This window comes from Somniosus microcephalus, chromosome 9 (assembly GCF_052327205.1).
Source record: "Somniosus microcephalus isolate GS21.2 chromosome 9, FLI_Smic_1.0, whole genome shotgun sequence".
Taxonomy (NCBI): domain Eukaryota; kingdom Metazoa; phylum Chordata; class Chondrichthyes; order Squaliformes; family Somniosidae; genus Somniosus; species Somniosus microcephalus.
The window spans coordinates 105,083,217-105,109,473 of NC_140995.1; the positions used below are offsets into that span (position 1 = coordinate 105,083,217).

At 43.7% G+C, this 26,257-nt stretch overlaps 2 protein-coding genes across 6 annotated transcripts in view; one reads left to right on the top strand and one right to left on the bottom strand.

Moving 5' to 3' along the window:
• The window catches only part of LOC147112571 (trifunctional enzyme subunit alpha, mitochondrial-like), a 95,574-nt gene extending 70,621 nt beyond the window's left edge, over positions 1 to 24,953 (bottom strand). Inside the window, exon 1 of one of the 2 annotated variants that reach the window (XM_085996953.1) lies at positions 24,837 to 24,953. In XM_085996953.1, the coding sequence (XP_085853079.1) occupies positions 24,837 to 24,858 (22 nt within the window). In that variant the 5' untranslated portion in view covers positions 24,859 to 24,953. Of the gene's footprint in view, positions 1 to 24,658; positions 24,805 to 24,836 lie in introns of those variants that run through there. The other variant, XM_085996952.1, reaches the window with a different exon arrangement.
• A 69-nt stretch (positions 24,954 to 25,022) lies between these two features.
• Positions 25,023 to 26,257, top strand: part of hadhb (hydroxyacyl-CoA dehydrogenase trifunctional multienzyme complex subunit beta) — a 49,668-nt gene continuing 48,433 nt past the window's right edge. Inside the window, exon 1 of one of the 4 annotated variants that reach the window (XM_085996956.1) lies at positions 25,023 to 25,121. The gene's annotated coding sequence lies outside the window, so the exon portion shown is untranslated. Of the gene's footprint in view, positions 25,122 to 25,242; positions 25,265 to 25,446; positions 25,468 to 25,558; positions 25,719 to 26,257 lie in introns of those variants that run through there. The other 3 variants (XM_085996958.1, XM_085996959.1, XM_085996957.1) reach the window with 3 other exon arrangements.

The window sequence follows — 26,257 nt, forward strand, 5'->3', positions numbered from 1 at the left end:
GCTGGGGTTGTTTTCCTTGGAGCAGAGAAGGCTGAGGGGGGACCTGATTGAGGTGTACAAAATTATGAGGGGCATAGATAGGGTAGATAGAAAGGAACTTTTCCCCTTAGTAGAGGGGTCAATAACAAGGGGGCATAGATTCAAGCTAAGGGGCAGGAGGTTTAGAGGGAATTTGAGGAAGAACTTTTTCACCCAGAGGGTGGTTGGAATCTGGAACTCACTGCCTGAAAGGGTGGTAGAGGCAGGAACCCTCACAACATTCAAGAAGCATTTGGATGAGCACTTGAAATGCCATAGCATACAAGGCTACGGGCCAAATGCTGGAAAATGGGATTAGACAGGGCTTGATGGCGGACGCGATGGGCCTCTTTCTGTGCTGTATAACTCTATGACTCTATGAAATCTACTGTCCTCACTTGGTCTGGCTTATATGTGAATCCAGACCCACAGCAATGTGGTTGACCCTTAACTGCTCTCTGAAATGGCCTAGCACGTCACTCAGTTGTACCAAACCACTGCAGCGGTTCAAAGCAGCGACTCACCATCACTGGCCACTTTAAAATGTAATACAGAGACGATTTTTAAAAAAAATCACTGTACCATTTATGTACTCTGACTCAAATCGTCAGAGTACTGCAAGCGTATTACAGAAACAGGAATTTCCTCACCCCTCCCCTCCCAGCCAAGGCCAAGCAAAATAAAAGTTTGCACTACAAATTTTAGTATTAACTCCAAATTTACAAAATGAATTTGAAGTTTGTGTGTGAATAAAGGTTTATCATCATTTAGCGCTGAAATTATTAACTTCATGGTTTCTAAACAGATCGGGCTGCTAGCCCTATAAGCCAAGGGTGCTCACAGAAATGGGAGCTGCCGTGCTCATGTACTTAACAGTTCACTAGGGTCTGGGGTTGTTTCCATGGACTGGCGGGAGGCCCACATGGTGCCAATATTCAAAAAGGGCACCAAGTCAGAATCAGGATGTTATAGATCCATTAGCTTCTGTTATAGGCAATTTGCTAGAAGGGATCATTAAATATACTCTGTATGACCACCTGGATAGAGAAAGTAGAGAATCCCAAAATGCCTTCTGGAAAAGGTGATGCCTTACCAACCTAGTTCAGTTTTTTGAGGAAGTTACTAGACTAATGGATGTAGTTGCTTTTATACCTGGATTTTCAATAACATTTGACACGGTTTCACATAATACTCTTTAATAAGAGTGCTGTGGGATTAGCGTGTGGATTTGGGGTTGGATAAGGATTCATTGCAATCTTGTAGGCACATGGTTGATATTAATGACAGTGGCTCTACATGGGGACCAGTTACCGTGGAGTTCCACGGGGATTGATGTAGAGCTGTTGCTCTCCACAATCTTCATTAATGATTGGAAAAGGCGTTAGGAGAACCGTCTGCAGGTTTGCAGACTGTACACAGATTTGTGAGGATGCTAGGACCTCAGATGAACAAAGTATTTTACAATAACCAATTAAAAGGCATTGTTGAGTTGATTTAAAAAATTCTTTACAAATCTTTTGTTGGACATGTTAACTAACCCTTGCAATAACTCAAACTCTAACTCATCATGAGCAACACCACATGTGCTAACTTGCACCAAGTCCCGCGCACCCATCTCCCGTGCTTGCTGACCTACACTGGCTCCCAGTTAAGTAACATCTCGATTTAAAAATTCTCATCCTCGTTTTCAAATCCCTCCATGGTCTCGCCCCTCCTTATCTCTAATTCCTCCAGCCCTATAATCCCCCATGACCTCTGCGCTCCGCCTATTCTGACCTTTTGAACATCCCCAATTTTAAATACTTCACCATTGGTGGCCGTGCCTTCAGCTGCCTGGGTCCTAAGCTCTGGAAGTCCCTCCCTAAATCTTGCCGCCTCTCCACTTCTCTTTTCTCCTTTAAGATGCGCCTTAACATCTACCTCTTCGACCAAGCTTTTGGTCATCTGCCCTAACATCTCCGTATATGGCTCAGTGTCAATTTTTTTTATAACACTCCTGTGAAGCGCCTTGGGACGTTTTATTACATTAAAGGTGCTATATTAATATAAGTTGTTGTTGGTACTATGATGACAGATTTGGTCATTTTTGCCATGGCACCAATTTAAGACCACATCTAAAAAGAATGACCATCAGTCTGATGACAGGAAGTCATTCCTCAATTAGTGAAAACCTTCATTTCATAAATCAAGATTTAAGAGTATACAATAGCTTCTAGTCACTAATAGGGTGAAGATGTGGAATGGGGTGGGAGTCTAAGAGAACAGGACAAGTCAACCATCAAATTTTGTAAAATCCAACTCTTAAATTTTAAAGGCAGTAAGTTAATTCTCAACCAAAGGACCTGAACACCTAGCACTCATTCCTCCAATGCATTAACATCAAGGAAGTTCTCTACTTATAGACAGGCAGGTTCTTGCAACATTCAAAGCTGTTTTGTGCATTCACCAGTTTCACCCTGTGGTTACAGGAAACTTTGTGATATCCGGCACCGACGGGACCGAGCTGTTGCCGTCCCATCAAAACTGCCGGACAAACCAGCGCTAATGTTGAAACATACGGAGATTTTGAGCTCCGTATCTGGCAACAAACCCTGTTGCTTAGCAACAGCTTCTAAACAGTCGGCCGTACCTTGCAAGCGTCTCTGTAGCTTAGCAACAGCTTCAGCGAGACCTTGCAGAGCTTGACTGTTGAGAAAAAAGCAACGAAAAGAAAAAAAACCTACGAAAAGAAAAAAAACCTAACGAAACGGCTCCTGATTTCTGCCGGTGGCTCGAGCTTGCCGGACATTTAGCCTCCGGATAACAGTTTCCTGTACTAAAAAGGCACCAATTTTACAGCAAAGAGGTTTCACCATCAGGAAGAAAAAAATAATGGTAACTGAAAACTGTGAGCTAGGGTTGCAAAATTCTGGGAATTTTTAAAAGAGGAAATTTTCCATGGGAATTTTGGGGTTTTTTGCACACTGATGGTTTTTGTCTCTGACCCTTATATTATCTTTGTCGTCAAAATAGACATACTGTTCCATACAAATAAAAACAGGCTTTCAAAACTTTATTTAGGTTATAATTTTGAACTTTATTGAACCCCCACAAAAAAGACCCATCTAAAATAAAATAAAAAGAGCGTCAGCTTATTTAGCCTATAATTTGTCCTTATTTTGTCCCTTTGAGTCTTCTACTCATGAGTCTTCTACTCCTCATTGCTCCTCCTGATTCTCTGACTCTGGCTCTGACGTGTCCATTGCCTCCTCTGTGTCAGTGTCTAGCTGTGTGGTGGACACTTCTGTATCTGGCTCAATAAGTTGTAGGTTCATCCGGATAGCCACCAGTTTCTCCACTCTCGTTAGTCAGCCTGTTGCGCACCTTTGTATGCGTATTCCCAAAAAGTGACCAGTTTCGTTCAGAGGCCGCTGATGAAGGTGGGATTTGGAGTATCACCGATGCAATAGGTGACAGGGCCTCAGATGCACAAAGTCCCTTCCACCAGGTATGTGCACTGATATGCTTGCATGATTCCCATATCCCATCCCCATTCCAAAGACCTTGCTTGGTAGAGAACTTTGCCAGACTTCCCAGAACTTTGCCCACATCCAGATTGAGAAGGTGTGAGGATAGAAATCACACTGTAAGCGCTGTTGATCTGTTCTTCAGAAAGTATTGGTCTCCCAACATGCTTTGGGTCCAGCATGTATGCTGCAGCATGAATCGGCTTGACACAAAATTCTTGACGCGTCTGTATGAATTGAACAATTGCCTTCTCCTCTGCTTTGAGCAGCAGGGATGTGGGTAGGGCAATGCTGATTTGTTCTTTTAAATCAGTAAAAAGCCTGAGAACATCTGACAAGACAGCATCATCTCCTTCAATCTGAGCAATTGCAGATGCTACTGGTGAGAGTAGTTTAAGGCTGCTAACCACTCTCTCCCAAAACAACACATCCAGCAGTATTTTCTTGATGGTGGTTTCCATATCCCCAGACTGGGATATTGCCATTTCTTGCAGCGACTCCTTACCCTCCAGAAGGCTGTTGTACATTATGACAACACCACCCCATCTAGTGTTGTTGGGCAGCTTCAGTGTGGTGTTCTTGTTCTTTGTCATTTGCTTGGAGTTGTAGGTTGCTGCAACTACCTGTTTTCCCCTGACATACTTAACAACTTGCTTGGCTCTCTTGTACAGTGCTTCCATGGTTCTCAAACCCATGATGTCCTTGAGGAGCAGGTTAAGCCCATGAGCTGCGCACCCAATAGACGTAATATGAGGGTAGGCCTCCTCCACTTGAGCCCAAGCAGCCTTCATATTCGCAGCATTGTCAGTAACTACTGCAAAGACCTTTTGTGATCCAAGATCGTTGATGACTGCTTTCAGCTCATCAGCAATTTATGTGCCTGTGTGTCTGTTGTCCTTCATGTCTGTGCTCTTGAAGAACACTGGGAGAGGAGTGGAGACGATGTAGTTTATGATGCCCTCCCCTCGTACATTTGACCACCCATCTGAGATAACTGCAACACAGTCTGCCATCGCTATCGTTTCTTTGAGCTTTCCTTGGACTCTGTTCTACTCAGCCTCCAGCAAATAAGTAGACAAAGCATGTCTGGTGGGAGGACAGTATGCAGGGCGAATAACATTGAAAAATCTCTTCCAGTACACATTGGCTGTGAGCATGAGGGGTGAGCCTGTTGCATATACAGCTTGAGCAAGGCACTCATCTGCATTCTTCTGGCTATGGTTATCCATTGTATCAAAGAACCTTCCAAGTGGGCCAGGAGTGCCTGATGCTGAATGAGAACCATCATCATCTTGAATGGAAGCAGAGGAACTCTGGGCTGACTGCTGTGAGCTTTGAGTGAAGTTATTGCATTTGGATAAATGCTGCTGCATCTTTGTGGCATTCTTTACATATGGCTTTCTACAGTGTTTGCACATGTACACAGTCTTTCCATCTTTAATGCCTGGGGTGTAGTGTCCGTGTGTTGATAAAGACACTGAAGACAGGAGTTGGTTCATAGGTATTTACTAAGCAAAGTCTTGGGGGGGGGGGGTGGTTCTAACAGATATACACAATATACAGGCTTATATAGCCCGAGTGGCAATTACCGGCATTACAGCACACCTGGGGCTCTTAAAGGCACATACACCACAATTCCTCCCCTTTTAGCTAACCAGTACATCATATTTTAAGTAATTATTAATTACATGTTATAAGCAAAATAATATACATTGCTGTAGTTAATTAATTATAAGTCAGTCTCTCAGGAGGCTTCCTGACTCGGTCCGGATAACGCCTCGGGGGTGTAGTAGTTTCTGGTGGTGTAGTAGGTTCTTCTGGCAAGGCTGATTCGGCTTGACTGCCAGTGTCGGGTTCATCGGGTTCCAGTATCACTGGATCGGAGGTAGATATGGGTATCTCTACTTCATCGTTAGATGTATAGAGTTGTGGTGTAGGTTGTCCCTTTTCGGATGACTTTATGATTTGGTCAGCATGGCGCCTTATTATGCTTTCTCCGATGTCCACGGTATACATCAGTGGTCCTAGTCGTGTGCAGATAGTTCCAGGCTGCCATTTCTCGGTACGGTAGTCCCGGGCCAAAACTTGTTGACCTATCTGGAAGGTTCTAGCTGGCCTTTCAGTCATGCCTTGAAACTGCCGGTTCTCCACGTCCCTTCTGATGTTGGGCTTGACCAAATCCAGCCGGCATCTTAGGTTTCTATTGAAGAACATCATGGCGGGAGTTTGGTTGGTAACCATATGTGTTGCATTCCTGTATGCGAATAAGAAGTTATTCACCTTGTGCTGAAGTTTTATGTCTTCATTACCCATGGCCTTTATGGCCTTCTTGAAGGTCTGGACAAACCTTTCAGCCAATCCATTGGTGGCGGGATGGTATGGTGCTTAACCCCATTGTTTTTTAAGAACTTTCTGAATTCTTCGGACACAAATTGCGGTCCATTATCAGAACAGATCTGTTCCAGCAGCCCATTCCTGGCAAATATGGTCCTTAATACTGTGATGGTTTTTTCCGTGGTGGTGGAGGACATCTTTATTACCTCCGGCCACTTGGAGTGTGCATCAACCGCGATTAAGAACATTGAGTCCATAAATGGACCAGCAAAGTCGATGTGCACCCTTTGCCAGGGAGATGAGGGCCACTCCCATGGATGTAGAGGGGCTTGTGGTGGGAGCGTTTTGGACCTTCTGGCATCCTAGGCAGCTCTTGGTCATTTCTTCGATGTCTCCATCGATACCTGGCCACCATACAAACGCCCTGGCTAGGTTCTTCATTTTCACTCCACCCAGATGCCCCTCGTGAAGCTCCTTTAGCACTTTATCCTGGAGTTTGGGTGGAATCACCACTCTGGATCCACACATCAAGGTTCCTCGGCACACTGACAGCTGTTCTCTTCTTTGCGAGAATGCTGGCAACAGTGGTTTGCCATGTGCTGGCCATCCCTTCACTGTTAAATCGTAGACCCGTGAAAGAGTCGGGTCATTTCTCGTTTCCCTTTCAATGGCAGAATTCGTTACTGGTAGACATTCCACTATGGTAGAGTGGAACATCTCCATTGGGTCTACTGTAGGTGCCTCTTCTACCGTTGGCAACGGTAGGCGCGATAAACCGTCAGCATTCCCATGCTGTTTTGACCCTTTGTATTCTACGTTGTATTGGTGTGCCCCTAGAAAAAGGGACCACCTCTGTAGCCTTTGCGCTGTCATAATGGGAACAACACCCTTTTTAGGGTTGAATATGGAGATGAGGGGTTGATGGTCAGTCAACACGGTAAATTTTTGTCCGTGTAGGTAATGGTTGAATTTCTTTACTCCCCATACCAGGCTGAGTGCTTCCCTGTCGATTTGGGCATAGTTACGCTCAGCTGAGTTCAATGAGCGTGACGCAAAAGCTATCGGCTGTTCCGAGCCATCAGGGAATTTATGCGATAATACTGCTCCTATGCCGTAAGGGGATGCATCGCACGCCAGTCTGATTGGCAGTGATGGGTTGTAATGAGCCAAAACTTCTTTGGATGTGATTAAGTCTGCATTTATGGAAGGCACGTTTGCAGTCTTCGTTCCATTTCCAAATTACTCCTGTTTGTAGCAGTTCATTAAGAGGGTGTAGAAGAGTTGATAAGTTTGGTAAAAATTTATGATAGTAATTTATTAATCCCAGGAACGACCTTAATTGTGAAACATTTTCAGGTGCTGGGGCTTTTATGACCGCTTCAATTTTTTCAGGTGACTTATGCAACCCTTCCTTATTTATTATGTGGCCACAATATGATATTTGATTTCGGAAAAATTTGCACTTGGGGCGATTTGCTCGTAGGCCCCGTTCTCTCAGCCTAGTGAGCACCTGCTCTAAATTGGCAAGGTGCTCGTTGTCGTTTTCTCCTGTTACAAGGATGTCGTCTAGGTAGCAGTGAGTCCCCGGAATCCCTTGGAGGACTTGCTCCATAGCTCTTTGCCAGATAGCTGAAGCGGATGCTACTCCGAAAACCAGTCAATTGTACTGGTACAGACTGTGTGTATTTATCGTGAGATATTTTTTAAGAGGCCTCTTCAACCTCCATCTGTAGATATGCCTGTGCCAAGTCAATTTTGGTGAAACGTTTCCCTCCGGATAGTGAGGCGAAAATATCTTCCATCCTCGGAAGAGGATACTGTACCGTGTGAAGGACCGGGTTTACGGTCACCTTGAAGTCTCCACAGATGCAAATTTTTCTCTGTTCTTCAGATTTATCATTCTTCAATGCTTTCTTCATGACTGGGACGATGGGTGTTGCCCACTCGCTCCAATCTATTTTAGATAATACGCCTGCCTTTTCCAAATTCTCCAGCTCTGCCTCGACTGCTGGACGAATTGCGTATGGCACCGGTCTTGCCTTAAAAAACTTGGGAATTGCTGCATCTTCCACTTTTATTGAGGCGGTGATGCCTTTCAAGGTTCCTAGTTTCTCTTGAAACACTTCCTTGGCGTTGGCCAAGATGTCTTTTAATCGTTCAGGTATGACGTCTTTTAATCGTTCAGGTATGACGTCATCATCATTATTTTTTTCCTTACTGGTCACCGTCAGTGCCTGAATGGAGTGCCAGTCTAAACGTATTTTTCTGATCCATTCACGTCCCAACAGCGGTGGACCACCATCTTGTAGAACGTATAAATACAACTTCTGTATTTCCTTGCCGTTGTATACAACAGGCACCCTTATTTTTCCTTTGGGGTATACTTTCTGCCCCGTATATGTTTTCAAGATAATGGATGTGTCTTTTAAAAGGTATATGCGGAAATAGCCGCTCGTAATCCCGTCGATTTATGACCGTCAGAGCTGATCCTGTATCTAGCTCCATTTTAACTGGGGACCCTGCTATTGTGAGGGTAACCCAAATGGTCTGGTAATCTTCTTTGGCAATTACATTATGTAATTTGAGAGAGCTTAGTCTCTTGTTCCCGGAGTCGCTATCACTCTTCTGGTCTTCGGAGCTACTGTCCGTCATCATTTGTACCTTTCTGTGCTTTTCCTTATTGATTCTTTTCCTGTTAGTGGATTTTTTGTTTTCAGATCGGCACACACGTGGAATGTGTCCCATCTTTCCGCATTGTCTGCATGCTTTGTCCTTGAACTAGCAGTCCCCTCTGGTCATGGGTGGATCTGCCGCAGCGATAACATCTCTCGAAACCCCGTGTCATTTCATGGGTGCCGAAGTCCTGTGGCCTTTGCTGTATCTCTGCAGCTCCTATTGCACTGAAAGCCTTGTCCAGTGTTAAATTTTTCTCAGAAAATAGCTTTTTTTGTGTTTCTACACTTAGGGGATCGCAGACGAATGTGTCTCGCAGAGAGTCTGCCAGTCCTGCCTCGAATTGGCAGTGTAGGGTATCAACAATCTCCTTAAAATTCCTGTCCATTGGTTCGGCTGGAGTGATTAAGTTTCGTAACAGCTTGTATGTCTTTGCGCCCATTAGATCCAGAAGTACTGAAGCTTTTTTCTCATCTTCTATTCCATTTGCGGTGCAATATACCTCCACTCTTTCCACATATGTGGTCCAATCCTCTATCTCGTTATCAAAAGCATCAATATTGCCAGAATTAGGCATCTTAGAAAAGATATGGCGCTTCCCGCGCTTTTCTTTCTTTTCTGCAGAAAAGATATGGTGCTTCCCGCGCTTTCCCGCCGCTGCTGCCGATGACAACGCTGTTTACTGCGGTTTCCGTTCTTTTTTTATTTATTTATTTACTGTTGGAGACTCGTTCCCGCCGGAGTTTCTCTCCAGGTCTGAACGCTGACCTGCTTGCCGCGCCGGCTGTCTCCTGAGTGCTCCCTCCCAGTCCGTTATTGCTTGCCTCCGATTTCTCTGCCTGTCTCAGCTGTAGAGCCAGCCGCTGGAGCCCCAGCCTGACGCCCAGGAAGGATTAGCGCAGTACCTGCCACCAGCTTGGCCAGCTGGAGAAACCACAGCTTCTCTCACTTCCTTGAGTCTTCAGGACGCCCGAGGAATCGATGTCCTTGAGGTGCTGCCGAATTGCAGGTAAGTCCGTTTCCACTTCGTCGCCACTGTAGTGTCCGTGTGTTGATAAAGACACTGAAGACAGGAGTTGGTTCATAGGTATTTGCTAAGCAAAGTCTGGGGGGGGGGGCGGGGGGTTCTAACGGATATACACAATATACTACAGGCTTATATAGCCCGAGTGGCAATTACCGGCATTACAGCACACCTGGGGCTCTTAAAGGCACATACACTACATGGGGTAAAATGCTTCCACACATCCGACAGTAAACGTGGCATTGTTCTATGCAGAGAAATAAAGGGCATTCATCTCTGTCGAACTGCGGTCGATCAGCACGATTACAACAGGGTGAGTACATTTTTGCTGATGCTCCATGTGATGGAAGCATGACCTGTACACACACGACGCTACATCACCAATAGTGTATTATTTTATATATTTTAAATTGAAGGACAAGAGAGTTCAACAAGTAACTGGTTTATTTGGTATAAAGTCTGATTTACTTACTGCATCATCACAACATCAGCAGAAAACAAAATGACTTCCCTCAGGACCCCTAACCTGGATCTTAAAAAAACTATAGCAGTCTCACAGATGCCTGCAGGCCAATCACAATTCAATATGCAAATATTACAAATAGAGGGAGCTAATCGCTCATCCAACCAATCAGGACACATTTGTTCACAGTCACACACAAAACTTGTAATTATTAAAACAAGCCAAGTAAGAAGATAAACATATATTGATTAAGAAATTCCTTAAAATTACTAACAGAGATGGAATCTTAATTATTAAGAGAGGACCTGTGGAAAAAAAATACAAAAAAAACAATATTATGCTAGCATGTGCTTTTTTGGGCAAAATTCCCAAGCTAAACTTCCCGTGGAAAATTTCCGGAAATTTCCCGGAAACTTTCCACCCCTTTGCAACCCTACTGTGAGCCATCAGCTCAATTGTCTCCCACCCACCTCATGTCCTATTACAACTAAAACAGGGCAGCAAAACACTTCTTTAAGCCCGTACAACAACATACACAGCATGCTGGCAAGCATATTTTAAAACTTATCAAAAAAATCCTAGTACTGCATCAACTGCTAATCTTGTTTCTTAAAAACATATTTTCTCAGCACACTTTATTGTAACCCCACTGTTTAAGAAAGGAGGTAGAGGAAAAAAACTGGGAACTACAGACCAGTTAGCCTGACATCAGTAGTAGGGAAAATGCTAGAATCTATTATTAAGGACGTGGCAACAGGGCACTTAGAAAATAATAATAGAATTGGGCAGAATCAACACGGATTTATGAAAGGGAAACCATGTTTGACTAATCTAGTAAGAGTTTTTTGAGGTTGGAACTAGCAGAATAGATAAGGGAGAACCAGTGAATGTGGTGTATTTGGATTTTCAGAAGGTATTCGATAAGGTGCCACACAAGAGGTTAACAAAATTAGGGCTCATGGGATTGGGGCATGGATTGAGGATTGGTTAACGGACAGAAAACAGAGTAGGAATAAATGGGTCATTTTCGGGTTGGCAGGCTGTAACAAGTGGAGTACAGCAAGGATCAATGCTTGGGCCTCATCTATTCACAATCTACATCAATGATTTGGATGAGGGGACCAAATGTAATATATCCAACAGAAAATGCTGGAAATACTCAGCAGGCCAGGCAGCATCCATGGAGAGAGAAACTCTGTGTTTCTCTCCACGGATGCTGCCTGGCCTCCTGAGTATTTCCAGCATTTTCTGTTATTTCAGATTTCCAGCATCCGCAGTATTTTGCTATTGTAATATATTTAAGTTTGCTGATGATGCAAAGCTGGGTGGGAATGTAAGTTGTGAAGAGGATGCAAGGAGGCTTCAAGAGGATATAGACAGGCTAAGTGAGTGGGCAAGAACATGGCAAATGGAATATAATGTGGAGAAATGTGAAGTTATCCACTTTGGTAGGAAAAATAGAAAAGCAGGGTATTTTTTAAATGGAGAGAGATTGGGAAATGTTGGTGTTCAGAGGTACCTGGGTGTCCTTGTACACGAACCACTGAAAGTTAACATGCAGGTACAGCAAGCAATTAGGAAAGCAAATGGTATGTTGGCGTTTATTACAAGAGGATTTGAGTACAAGAGTAAAGACGTCTTACTGCAATTATATAGGGCCCTGGTGAGACCACACCTGGAGTATTGTGTACAGTTTTGGTCTCCTTACCTAAGGAAGGATATACTTGCCATAGAGGGAGTGCAACAAAGGTTCACTAGGCTGGTTCCTGGAATGGGGGGTGGGGGGGAATTGTCCTATGAGGAGAGATTGAGTAGATTGGCCTATATTCTCTAGAGTTTAGAAGAATGAGAGGTGAGCTCATTGAAACATACAAAATTCTTACAGGGCTTGACAGGGTAGATGCAGGGAGGATGTTTCCCCTGGCTGGGGAGTCTAGAACCAGGGGTCACAGTCCCAGAATAAGGGGTCGGCCATTTAGGACTGAGATGAGAAGAAATTTCTTCACTCAGAGGGTGGTGAATCTTTGGAATTCTCTACCCGAGGGCTGTGAAGGCTCAGTCGTTGAGTATATTCAAGACAGAGATCGATAGATTTTTGAATATTAAGGGAATCAAGGGATATGGGGATAGTGCAGGAAAGTGGAGTTGAGGTAGAAGATCAGCCATGATCTTATTGAATGGCGGAGCAGGCTCGAAGGGCCAAATGGCCTACTCCTGCTCCTATTTCTTATGTTTATACCAATGGTGTCCAAGCTGCAGTTTGTGTCCCATAAGCCCCAACAATGCAATCCTATCTGCACTTCTATTTCTTATTCACTGGTTTGGCCAGTTTGAATTTTGTGGGGCTGGGAGCTTGGAAAGGGCTAATAACATGAAGAGGATAACTAAAGAAAGAGTAGGGTCTATTAGAGACCAAAAAGGTAACCTGTGTGGGGAGGCAGAAGATGTGAGTATGGTTCTTAATGAATACTTTGCATCTGTCTTCACACAAAAGAGCGATGATGCAGCCATTGTAGTTAAGGAGGAGGAGTACAAAATAGTAGAGGAGATAAACATAGTGAAAGAGGAAATATTAAGGGGTTTAGCATCTTTGAAAGTAGATAAATCGCCAGGCCTGGATCAAATGTATCCCAGGCTGTTAAGAGAAGCAAGGAAGGAAATAGCAGAGGTTCTGACCATCATTTTCCAATCCTCTCTAGCTACAGGTGTGGTGCCAGAGGACTCCTAATGTTGTACCAAAAGGGAGAAAGGGGTAGACCGAGTAATTACAGGTCAGTCAACCTAACCTCGGTGGTGGGCAAATTATTGGAAAAAATTCTGAGGGACAGTATTAATCGTCATTTAGAAAGGCACGGATTAATCAAGGACAGTCAGCATGGATTTGTTATGGGAATATCGTGTCTGACTAACTTGTTTGAATTTTTTTGAGGAGATAACAAGGAGCTTCGACGAGGGTAACGTGTTTGATGTACTCTACATGGATATTAGCATGGCTTTTGACAAGGTCCCACATGGCAGACTGGTCAAAAAAGTAAAAGCCCATGGGAAAGTGGCAAGTTGGATCCAAAATTGACTCAGTGGCAGGAAGCAAAGGGTAATGGTCGACGGGTGTTTTTGTGACTGGAAGGCGGTTTCCAGTGGAGTTCCACAGGGCTCAGTACTAGGTCCCTTACTTTTTGTGGTATATATCAATGATTTAGACTTCAATGTAGAGAGTATGATTAAGAAGTTTGCAAATGATACAAAAATTGGCCGTGTGGTTGATAGTGAGGAAGAAAGCTGTAGACTGCAGAAAGATATCAATGGACTGGTCAGGAGAAGTGCGAGGTGATGCATATGGGGAGGGCTAACAAGGCAAGGGAATACACAATAAATGGTAGGATACGGAGAAGTGTAGAGGAACAGAGGAACCTTGGGAGTGTATATCCACAGATCCCTGAAGGTAGCAGGACAAGTAAATAAGGCGGTTAAGAAGGCATATGGGATACTTTACTTTATTAGCCGAGGCATAGTATATAAGAGCAGGGAGGTTATGCTTCAACTGTATAAGACACTAGTTAGGTTAAAGCTAGAGTAATGGGTACAGTTCTGGTCACCACTTAACAGGAAAGATGTAATTGCACTAGAGAGGGTACAGAGGAGATTTACGAGGATGTTGCCAGGACTGGAGAAGTTTAGCTATGAGGAAAGGTTGGATAAGCTGGGGTTGTTTTCTTTGGAACAGAGGAGGCTGAGGGGAGATTTAATTGAGGTGTATAAAATTATGAGGGGGCTAGATAGAGTGGATAGGAAGGGCCCATTTCCCCTAGCAGAGAAGTCAGTAACCAGGGGCATAGATTTAAAGTACAGGAAACTTTGGTTTATCCGGAGGTTAACTGTCCAGATGCTCGAGCCACCGGCAAAAATCAGGAGCTGTTTCGTTAGGTTTTTTTTCTTTTCGTTGCTTTTTTTCCCACCAGTCAGGCTCTGCAAGGTCTCGCTGAAGCTGTTGCTAAGCTACAGAGACGCTTGCAAGTTACGGCCGACTGTTTAGAAGCTGTGGGTTTGTTGCCAGATACGGAGCTCAAAATCTCCGTATGTTTCAACATTAGCGCTGGTTTGTCCGGCAGTTTTGATGGGACGGCAACAGCTCGGTCCCGTCGGTGCCAGATATCACAAAGTTTCCTGTAATTAGTAGCAGAATTAGAAGGGAGTTGAGGAGAACATTTTTCACCCAGAGGGTGGTGGGAGTCTGGAACTCACTGCCTGAAAGGGTGGTAGAGGCAGAAATCATCAACCCATAGCTCTTTTTCAGCCGATACGATGGGCCAAAAGTTCTTTTTCTGTGCCATAAATTTCTATGATTCTATGATTCTGAATGTGGTAGCCTTATTGACTAAAAATGTGAATCAGAGCACCAAGATCTGTTACCATCAGCAATGAGTTCTATACAAGTTAGTGGAAACTTGGATTAAAACTATATATGTGGACCAAGAGGTTCCGCGATATGTACCTGCACAACCCACAAAGAGCTTGGATACCCTTGCTTCATATTATTCCTGCAGTCAGACATCATTGGCCATGTCCTTTGGTTACTGCAGACTTCACTTGCCCCACTGTCAATTTGCAGTGGTAAAGTTCCTTCTCCAATTATAATTGTTGGTATTCATTAAATTTAATTCATTAAATCTGATCACTGTATTTTGGAACCACATTGTTTAGAATAGCAAATGACATCTGAATTTAATTCCTTTGCTGCTATAATTGATACAAAACTGTTCCAACTGCGCTGAATTTCAATAGGAAGCCAGTTAAAATAGGTATTGAAACAAAAAGTAACTTTTGAATGTCTAAAGCATAATGCCATATGCGCCTTTATTTGGTAAGAAGTAAAAAGGATGCTGCCTCAATTCAAATGTTTCTGTTGATTGACCTTTCCCCCATTTAATGATCTTACTAAATAACTGTGCTCTGTTCAGTTAGCAAAGCAAATTGCATCAATCACAGATATATTGTGCAAGAACAGTATCTTGGGCCAACACTAAGTAAAATAAAGATTAAACCACCCTTTGCCCTTTTGCCTGAAGTCCATGTATACTGAGTGAGATGAATAAGTGGGAAATACGTGGGGTTTCTGTGATTCTGTGATAGGAGACATGAAAACAACACGCCATACAAACATCAGATATTCTATGGTACACTTGGCATTCTAGTTTAACCCATGTAATAGGTTTGCAATGGAAAGTGAATTGCAAGGACCCATTTTACAGTCCTATCTGTAGAAAAAATATTTACTTAATTTCTCCACAAAAAGTATTATGATTACCTATGCCATTTTTAGAAATGGACATTTGTTCTGTTCAGTTATAGAATTTAACCGTACAAACATTTTTTATTTTATTCTAAACTTTGGTGATGGTCCAAATATATAAAAAAGGAGCCTTAATACAGTAGGAAATATAGGCAGCAAGGAATACTGAACTCGTCTACCCCTTGAATCATGCAAGTTTGCTAGATCCTGCCTGCTATTTAATCTCTGAACTCTAGCACAGATTCTTTACACGTCTCCTATATACATGGCTATAAAGTAGAGCTGGGATGACCTTTGTGCTACTTCCAACAGGAATGCTTGTCTGCAGATTAGGTCATCCGCCCTTTTGTTAGCCTCGCACTCCTACAAATACTTGTATTGCTCAGCTTGATTCAAATATTTTGCAATTACAGTAAATAATATCCAGTAGCTGAGTTTAATGTCCAAGAGGAAGAATTGGGCAAGATGAAAAGTGCCCTTCATGACTGCATTTAAACTACAACTATAGCATTAGTGTAAACCAGTCAGGCCCCAAACTCAGCCCTGAGTGAAGCGGAATGAGGCCTTGAACGAGGGAATAGCACTCTGCTTTGAAGTCAGCTCAGGCCTCAACACTCCCGCACTTCTGCCCTCACCCCTGCCCCTCCCTCCCGGAACCACGATAGGGTTCCCCTTGTCCTCACCTTTCACCCCACCAGCCTCCACATTCAACAGATCATCCTCCGGCATTTCCGCCACCTCCAAAGTGATCCCACCACCAAACGCATCTTCCCCTCCCCTTTCAGCATTCCGTAGGGACCGCGCCCTCTGAGACACCCTAGTCCACTCCTCTATCACCCCAAACAGCCCTTCCCCTTCGCCTGGCACCTTCCCGTGCAAGCGGAGATGTAACACCTGCCCCTATACCTCCCCCCTTCCCACTGTCCAGGGCCCCAAACACCCCTTCCAGGTGAAACAGCGATTTACTTGTACTTCTCGCAATCTAGTATACTGTATTCGCTGCTCACGATGCGGTCTCCTCTACATTGGGGAGGCCAAACGCAGATTGGGTGACCGCTTTGCGGAACACCTCCGTTCAGTCTGTAAGGGTGACCCCGAGCTTCCGGTCGCTTGTCATTTTAATTCACCGCTCCATTCCCACTCGGACCTCACCGTCCTTGGCCTCTTGTATTGTTCCACGGAAGCTCAACGTAAACTCGAGGAATAGCACCTCATCTTCCGATTAGGCACTCTGCAGCCTTCCGGACTCACTATCGAGTTCAACAATTTCAGATCATAACCTCGGCCCCTATTACACATTTTTTCTTGTAATTTTTCCACTCCTTTCCCCCCCCCCCCTTTCCTTTTGATTCTCTCTCACACCTGGCAGCTATCTCTTGCCCTGCCAGTACACTTTATACCTAATCTCAGCCTATTACCATCTCGACTAGCTCTTTTGTTTCTTTCACTTCTTTTGTCCGATCGCAGCCCTGCCTTCGATCTATTTTCCTTTCTTTCCAGTTTTGAAGGGTTCGACCCGAAACATCAACTCAAATTTCTCTCCACGGATGTTGCCTGACCTGCTGAGTTTTTCCAGTATTTTCTGTTATTTCATTTTTCCTAAGTTTTATTTGCATTAGCTGTTTTTCCATTTGTGTTTTTTTTTTATAATCAATTTATTTGAATCATCTTTTTTTCCTCTTCTTTTGTGCACTCACTTCAAATACTGTTATTTTGGTTGAATTTGGTTCTGTGCTTCTTTTCCAGATATTTTCTATGCAAATATTACTAACATTGTTAATTTTTAGGGAAAAATTCTATTTTCTGGCTACTCGCATCTTTTTCCTCAAGATCAGATGAAGATTTCTTATGTGCAACTAGCTACAGCAAACTGGTACAATCATTCTTTCATTCTTTATGAAATGCATTTACAATGTTGCCACACTTAGTGCAAACAGAAGCCTCCCCCGTGGTTCTTATCTTATTCTTCAACTATTTTCGTACTTTTCTTCTCTTTGCACTCATTTTATTTTTCTTAATTTCTTCTCATTTCTGCATTAAGCACCACCCCCCCTCCCCCACGACAATGGCAAAGCTGTCCAATTAGCAGCACCTCTTCATAGTCACATGGGTCATCATTTTACAGCACAATTTTCTGCTGATAAAATATCGACTGCCTTCTGTCTCAAAAGTTGACAGTGCTGTCAGACAAGAGGGACGAGAAGATTTTTCAATAAGCAAACCGGGTAAGCCTTACAAAAGCCAGGACACTCAAGAGTCTAGCTACTAGTGATTACTTGATTGAAAATTCAGAAGGGGGGAAATATCATATTCCTAGGGAATGGTGATGCATCTTCAGGCAGGTGACAAGCTCTATAGGCAAATAAGGAGACATTTCTTTATTCAGAGTGTGGTTGAAAAGTGGAACTCACTACCACAGCAAGTGGTTGAGGCAAATAGCTTAGATGCTTTCAAAAGGAAAGTAGACGAGCACAAGAAAAAGGAATAGAAAGATATGCTGAAAGGCTGAGATGAGGTAGATAGAATGGGAGGAGACTCATGTGGAGTCTAAACACCAGCACAGACTGGCTGGGCCAAATGTTCTATTTCTGTGCTGTATATTCGATGTAATTTCCCCCCCTTTCCCTGGTGACAATGTTCTCCTTCATATACACTCCCAGCCCACATATCTGCTGCCTCCAGGCTGATCCAGTGCTCACTGAGGAGGCAGACCATCCTCCACTGCCAACCATAGAAACACATCTGGATTAAAAGCAAAGAGTTGGATAAGGAAGAAAGAGAGAGACTGAAAAGAAGGAAGTGTCTTTCATGTTCCCAGGATGCCCAAAGCACTTCATACTTATATAAAAAAAAATTGACTTTGGTCACTATTGTTGTTTAGGCAAACAATAGCCAATTTGCACACACTCGAGTCCCACCAATAGCAAATGTATAAATAACCAATTAATCTATTTTGGTGGTGTTGGTAGACAGACTAATGTTAGCGAGGACACCCTGCTCCTCTTCAAATAGTGCCATAGGATTGTTCACGTTCACCTGAACAGGTAGACGGAACCCTGATTTAACATCTCATATGAAAGATGGTACCTCCAATGATGCAACATTTCCTCAATATTGCACTAAAGTGTTACCCTAGATTAGATGCTCAAATCCTGGAGTGGGTCTTGAACTGAGCCAGAACAGAAGTACTCAATTATCATCCCACACATCATGATAATCCTTAGGCAAGTGCAAAGAACTGTACTCCAACAACAGAAGAGCAGCATGCAGCTCACCAGATGTCAGCTGGGCACCCTGGCATTTATCAAATCTCATTTGTTTCTGAAGACATTTAAAATTTTACATTGATTTACCAAATATTCAAGTTCCATTAAATCTTGAATACTCTTTCTCCCTTACAATTTTCATTGTAAATGTGTACAACATTTTACTCAGTTTTTGCTGATAGCTGAAGAAAATTTCAAATGGCATCACCATGAGTAAATCATTTACACAAGGATTTTCTCCCCCTCCAAAAGATGTGCGGGTTAGGTTGATTGGCTATGATAAAAATTGACCCTTAGTGTTAGGGGGATTAAATATGTGGGGTTACGGGGATAGGGTGGGATATGTGTTGGTGTAGGGGTTACGGGGATCGGGTGGGATATGTGTCGGTGCAGGCTCGATGGGCCGAAATGGCCTCTCTGCACTGTGAGGTTTCTGTGATTCTGTGAAAACCATTTTGAAATTATCAGAACTTTTCTGTAACTATGGTCTATAATAAAGGGAACCAGATCATATACATCAATAATAGAATAGCAAAATACTGCGGATGCTGGAAATCAGAAATAACAACAGAAAACGCTGGAAAAACTCAGCAGGCCAGGCAGCATCCATGGAGAGAGAAACAGAGTTTACGTTTCAGGTCAAAGACCTTTCGTCAGAACTGGAGGGCTGTGGTTGACATGGCCCTCGCCCGTGTCCGTTCTATCTCCCGCACTTCTGCCCTCACCCCTGCCCCTCCCTCCCAGAACCACAATAGAGTGCCCCTTGTTATCGCCTTTCACCCCACCAGCCTCCACATTTAACGGATCATGCTCCGCCATTTCCGTCACCTCCAGCATGATCCCACCAAACGCATCTTCCCCTCACCTCCCCTTTCACATTCCGTAGGGACCGCTCCCTCCGCGACACCCTATTCCACTCCTCTACCACCCCCAGCACCCCTTCTCCTTCGCCCGGCACCTTCCCGTGCAAGCGCAGGAGATGCAACACATGCCCTTATACCTCCCCCCTTCCCACTGTCCAGGGCCCCAAACACCCCTTCCAGGTGAAACAGTGATTTACTTGTACTTCTTGCAATTTAGTATACTGTATTCGCTGCTCACGATGTGGTCTCCTCTACATTGGGGAGACCAAACGCAGATTGGGTGACCGCTTTGCGGAACACCTCCATTCAGTCCGTAAGGGGGACCCCAAGCTCCCGGTGGCCTGTCACTTTAATTCACCGCCCCATTCCCACTCAGACCTCGGCCTCTTGCATTGTTCCACGGAAGCTCAGCGTAAACTCGAGGAACAGCACTTCATCTTTCGATTAGGCACTCTACAGCCCTCTGGACTCAACATAGAGTTCAACAATTTCAGATCATAACCTCGGCCCCTATCACATATATATATACTTCTTATCCACATTTTGTGTTTGGCTTTTTTTTCTTCTCTCCCACATGGCAGCTGTCTTTCATTCTGCCAGCGCAATTCACACTTCATCTAGAGCCATCCTTTATTCCTTAACCAGTCCCATTACCGCCTCCTCTTGCCTTGAATATCTCTTAATGTCTCTTAATCTCTCCTGTTTTCTATCCTATCACTGACCTTCCCTTTTGTTCTTTCATCCCCTCCCCCGTTTCCCAGCCCCTAAACTTGCTTGCCATTTCCTGCTTTTTTCCAGTTCTGATGAAAGGTCTTCGACCTGAAACGTTAATTCTGTTGCTCTTTACATCAATAATAGGTTTTCTGTACAGTTACATTAAATCTGATAAGAGCTGCATGCTTGATTAGAACCTGGGACTTTTTAAACTGAAAATATCAGTAGAATATTTAGCATTTCTTAAAACAATAATATATATTTTTTTTAATTACCAGAAAAAGTATGACAGATCTACTGTGGTGTAAAATATTGGATAGCAAAACCTATCTGTTTAGAGTTAATTCAAAAGGATGGGATTGGCCATGATAGATTTTAGTAACATACTCACTTTTAATTTCGCAAAACAAGATTTGCAAACTTTCCTACCACAATCACTGAATTTTCTATGGACTCAATTTAAATTTCAGTCAAAATACTCAGGTTTCATTTAAATATCCAAAAATGTATAGTTTATATTCAACATTCAGAGCAAGAGGTTACAAGCAAGGTGTTGCAGGTCCTGCTGTGAATGCCTTTCATCCTGCGAAATACCACCACGTATGTAGCATAAATTGTCAAATTGACCTTAACTTCAGCAACTCTGTCAATACTACTTCCAACAAGTGGTCTGTGAGGTTTTTTTTCTTTTTATTGGCCGCTATGTAATTGCAATAAATACAACTTCGTAAAAACACATCAACGAGATAAATGACGAGTTAAATTGGGAGGCCACTGGGAAACCACTGCTCTTTTTCAAATAGGGCGATGGGAGCTTTAACAGCCACCTGAACTATACAAACAGGTCTAATTAATAGACACTGCATGTCAAACAATGCATTATTCGCTCGTTACTATTAAGGAGTCAGGTTTAAACTAGGGTTGCAAAGGGGTGGAAAGTTTCCGGTAAATTTCCGGAAATTTTCCACGGGAAGTTTAGCTTGGGAATTTTGCCCAAAAAAGCACATGCTAGCATAATATTGTTTTTTTTGTATTTCTTTTTTTTTCCCCCCCCACAGGTCCGCTCTTAAAATTACTAACAGAGATGGAATCTTAATTATTAAGGAATTTCTTAATCAATATATGTTTATCTTCTTACTTGGCTTGTTTTAATAATTACAAGTTTTGTGTGTGACTGTGAACAAATGTGTCCTGATTGGTTGGATGAGTGGATGAGCGATTAGCTCCCTCTATTTGTAATATTTGCATATCGAATTGTGATTGGCCTGCAGGCATCTGTAAGACTGCTATAGTTTTTTTAAGATCCAGGTTAGGGGTCCTGAGGGAAGTCATTGTTTTCTGCTGATGATGTGATGATGCAGTAAGTAAATCAGACTTTATACCAAATAAACCAGTTACTTGTTGAACTCTGTTGTCCTTCAATTTAAAATATACAAAATAATACACTATTGGTGATGTAGCGTCCTGTGTGTACAGGTCATGCTTCCATCACATGGAGCATCAGCAAAAATGTACTCACCCTGTTGTAATCGTGCTGATCGACCGCAGTTCGACAGAGATGAATGCCCTTTATTTCTCTGCATAGAACAATGCCACGTTTACCGTCGGATGTGTGGAAGCATTTTACCCCAGGCATTAAAGATGGAAAGACTGTGTACATGTGCAAACACTGTAGAAAGCCATATGTAAAGAATGCCACAAAGATGCAGCAGCATTTATCCAAATGCAACAACTTCACTCAAAGCTCACAGCAGTCAGCCCAGAGTTCCTCTGCTTCCATTCAAGAAGATGATGGTTCTCATTCAGCATCAGGCTCATCAGCAGCAACTCCTGGCCCACTTGGAAGGTTCTTTGATACAATGGATAACCATAGCCAGAAGAATGCAGATGAGTGCCTTGCTCGAGCTGTATATGCAACAGGCTCACCCCTCATGCTCACAGCCAATGTGTACTGGAAGAGATTTTTCAATGTTATTCGCCCTGCATACTGTCCTCCCACCAGACATGCTTTGTCTACTTATTTGCTGGAGGCTGAGTAGAACAGAGTCCAAGGAAAGCTCAAAGAAACGATAGCGATGGCAGACTGTGTTGCAGTTATCTCAGATGGGTGGTCAAATGTACGAGGGGAGGGCATCATAAACTACATCGTCTCCACTCCTCTCCCAGTGTTCTTCAAGAACACAGACACGAAGGACAACAGACACACAGGCACATACATTGCTGATGAGCTGAAAGCGGTCATCAACGATCTTGGATCACAAAAGGTCTTTGCAGTAGTTACTGACAATGCTGCGAATACGAAGGCTGCTTGGGCTCAAGTGGAGGAGGCCTACCCTCATATTACGTCTATTGGGTGCACAGCTCATGGGCTTAACCTGCTCCTCAAGGACATCATGGGTTTGAGAACCATGGAAGCACTGTACAAGAGAGCCAAGCAAGTTGTTAAGTATGTCAGGGGAAAACAGGTAGTTGCAGCAACCTACAACTCCAAGCAAATGACAAAGAACAAGAACACCACACTGAAGCTGCCCAACAACACTAGATGGGGTGGTGTTGTCATAATGTACAACAGCCTTCTGGAGGGTAAGGAGTTGCTGCAAGAAATGGCAATATCCCAGTCTGGGGATATGGAAACCATCATCAAGAAAATACTGCTGGATGATGTGTTTTGGGAGAGAGAGTGATTAGCAGCCTTAAACTACTCTCACCAGTAGCATCTGCAATTGCTCAGATTGAAGGAGATGACACTGTCTTGTCAGATGTTCTCAGGCTTTTTACTGATTTAAAAGAACAAATCAGCATTGCCCTACCCACATCCCTGCTGCTCAAAGCAGAGGAGAAGGCAATTGTTCAATTCATACAGACGCGTCAAGAATTTTGTGTCAAGCCGATTCATGCTGCAGCATACATGCTGGACCCAAAGCATGTTGGGAGACCAATACTTTCTGGAGAACAGATCAACAGCGCTTACAGTGTGATTTCTACCCTCTCACACCATCTCAATCTGGATGTGGGCAAAGTTCTGGGAAGTCTGGCAAAGTTCTCTACCAAGCAAGGTCTTTGGAATGGGGATGGGATATGGGAACCATGCAAGCATATCAGTGCACATACCTGGTGGAAGGGACTTTGTGCATCCGAGGCCCTGTCACCTATTGCATCGGTGATACTCCAAATCCCACCTTCATCAGTGGCCTCTGAACGAAACTGGTCACTTTTCGGGAATACGCATACAAAGGTGCGCAACAGGCTAACAAGAGAGTGGAGAAACTGGTGGCTATCCGGGCGAACCTACAACTTATTGAGCCAGATACAGAAGTGTCCACCACACAGCTAGACACTGACACAGAGGAGGCAATGGACACGTCAGAGCCAGAGTCAGAGAATCAGGAGGAGCAATGAGGAGTAGAAGACTCAGAAGACTCATGAGTAGAAGACTCAAAGGGACAAAATAAGGACAAATTACAGGCTAAATAAGCTGATGCTCTTTTTATTTTATTTTAGATGGGTCCTTTTTTGTGAAGGTTCAATAAAGTTCAAAATTATAACCTAAATAAAGCTTTGAAAGCCTGTTTTTATTTGTATGGAACAGTATGTCTATTTTGACGACAAAGATAATATAAGGGTCAGAGACAAAAACCATCAGTGTGCAAAAAAACCTCAAAATTCCCATAAATTCCCAAAATTCCCATGGAAAGTTTCCTCTTTTAAAAATTCCCAGAATTTTGCAACCCTAGTTTAAACCCACAACTTTCTGACTCAATGTTAATGCTACCAACTGTGCCAAGCTAAACCAGTGTTTCAGTAGTATTGAAAATTAGTTATATATACTCTAATAACGTGTAAATATTTGAGTTCTGCACAGACATAACCAGTAAGATTATAAAGTACAGGGAAATATTTCAAAAGCAAAATACTGTTAATGTTGGAAATCTGAAATAAAAACAGAAAATGCTGGAAATACTAAGCAGGTCAGACAGCATCTGTGTAGAGAGAGAAACAGAGTTAACGTTTCAGGTCGGTGACCTTTCGTCCGGAAATATTCCTCTTCTGCCCCGCACCAAGCACGCCTCGACCAAAGCCAAAATATCAGAGCTAAAAACAGAAAAATACAAAATATCAGACATTTAAGACTCGTCCCTTGGAGAAAGGGTTGTTTTTAAGGCGACGACTGAAAAGATCGGACTGTTGTCCTGGTGACATTTTTATTTCAGGACCTGCACCGATAAGAGTAATTTAGCCGCACAAGTTATTGAACGGTCGCAGCAGTTTGATTCCAAAATCCACGTAAACAGTGCAGCCGCACAGCTCGTTATACAGACTCGATGAACAAGTCGTTGCTGCCAGCGACAACCGGCTCGGCTCCATAAGCCACTAAGTTCAGGCAACTAAGTTATTCCAGACTGGTCGAAACCGTGGGGATGGAGACCTCTCAAGACAGAACAAACTACTTAGCGCCCAGCATTGAAACTCTTCAATAATATTAAGGAACATTTTAAACCTCGCCTACCTGAGTAGCGCAGATGCCGGATGGCCGAAAGCCGGGATACGATCCCCACCGCCCGCACAGCCGCCATCTTCAGGCTGCAGAACAAGAACCACCCCGGACTAACTGCCGGCCGGGAACCTCGCAGTGCCTGAGCAAAATAACTCGGCGCCGATCACCAAATGCAACCGATTTTAATTACCATGAACTCCGTAATATTTCATAATACGAATCTTCCCCACTGCTGGAGATATTATTCTGCGGCGTACGTGGGGGTTTGGCCGAAATGTAGCGAGGGTGTCATCAGGCGGGGTGTGGGTTAGGCTGGGAGGGTCCTCGGATTCTGCTGGGCTGGTTGTTTGGGTGAGAGGGCCTTGGGTCGGGCTGGGAACAGCGGGAAAGGCGGACAGGGCAGCAGAGAAGAGGAGGGGCCGGAAGCGGAGAGCCAGAGGCGGACAGCGGAGAGCCGGGGTGAAAGAAATCCAAGGTAAAAGCCAGCGGGCGGGGGGCGCATTCGGTGACGGTGGGGAAGCGGAGTTTCGGGGTCCCGTTCCGCCGCGCTCTCTCTCTTCCCCCTTGTCTGTGGGCCGCGGGGTGTGTGTGTGTAGGAGGTCGCTCGCTGGCCTTGCGGTGGGTGTGTGTGGAGCGCCGGGCTGTGAATTAACGCTGCAGGGTTTAAAGTTTTTGTTTTGCGGAACCTCACTCCAGTTATTTAGTACGTGGCGCGTCAGGCCGTGTGAGGCTGCGCTCGCTTGTCTGCTGTCAGTGAGAGGCTGGGGCTGCGCCGCACTGGGCTGCGAAGGTGCCAGTGAGCGGCAGTGTTTACACTGATGGTTGTATTATGGATTCACTGTCAATCTTTTAATACGTGCTCTGTACCTGTTGAAGTCCTGTATTTTTTTTATTCATTCACGGGATGTGAGCAATGTTCAGCATTTATTTCCCATCCCTAATTACCCTTGAGTAGCGGCAGTCTTATTGTTTTTCGTAGAGTTGCAGCTAAGTGGCTTGCTCGTCCATTTCAGAGGGCAGTTCAGAGTCAACCACATTGCTGTGGGTCTGAAGTCAAAAATAGGCCAGACCGGTAAGGATGGCAGATTTTCTTCCCTAAAGGACATTAGTGAATCAGATGGGTTTTTACGACAATCCAGTAGTTACATGGACACCATTACCATTCCCAGCTGACAGAATTGACTTCTTAAAGAACTATTATTCTGTTAAATATAGTGTTGTGCTCAGCTGGGAAGCCTTTTTAACAAGGTTTTTTTAGATCGATTCCATGTTGCAATATTTTCCCTACGTTGATTTAAAATAGCCTGATGATAAATAGGATAGCGGTAAGTCTGTTCATGTAAATTACATTGTTCCATAATTTAATTTGTTATGGTGATGTCACCCCAAGGGTGTCTAAACTGAAACCTTGATCCTTGGTGCATTGGCCCTAAAAGTCCAGGTAACTCAGTCCTATTTGTGGTTGTATTTATTGGTCATTAATTTGTTGTTTGAATTTTGTGGGTGTGTGGAGGTTTCCTGCTTCATCGTTGTTTGTAAATTGTCAATTTTCTGCCTGGTTGTAGCAGTACACTGAGTTATTGTAGTTCCACACGAGTAAGTGAGAACTTC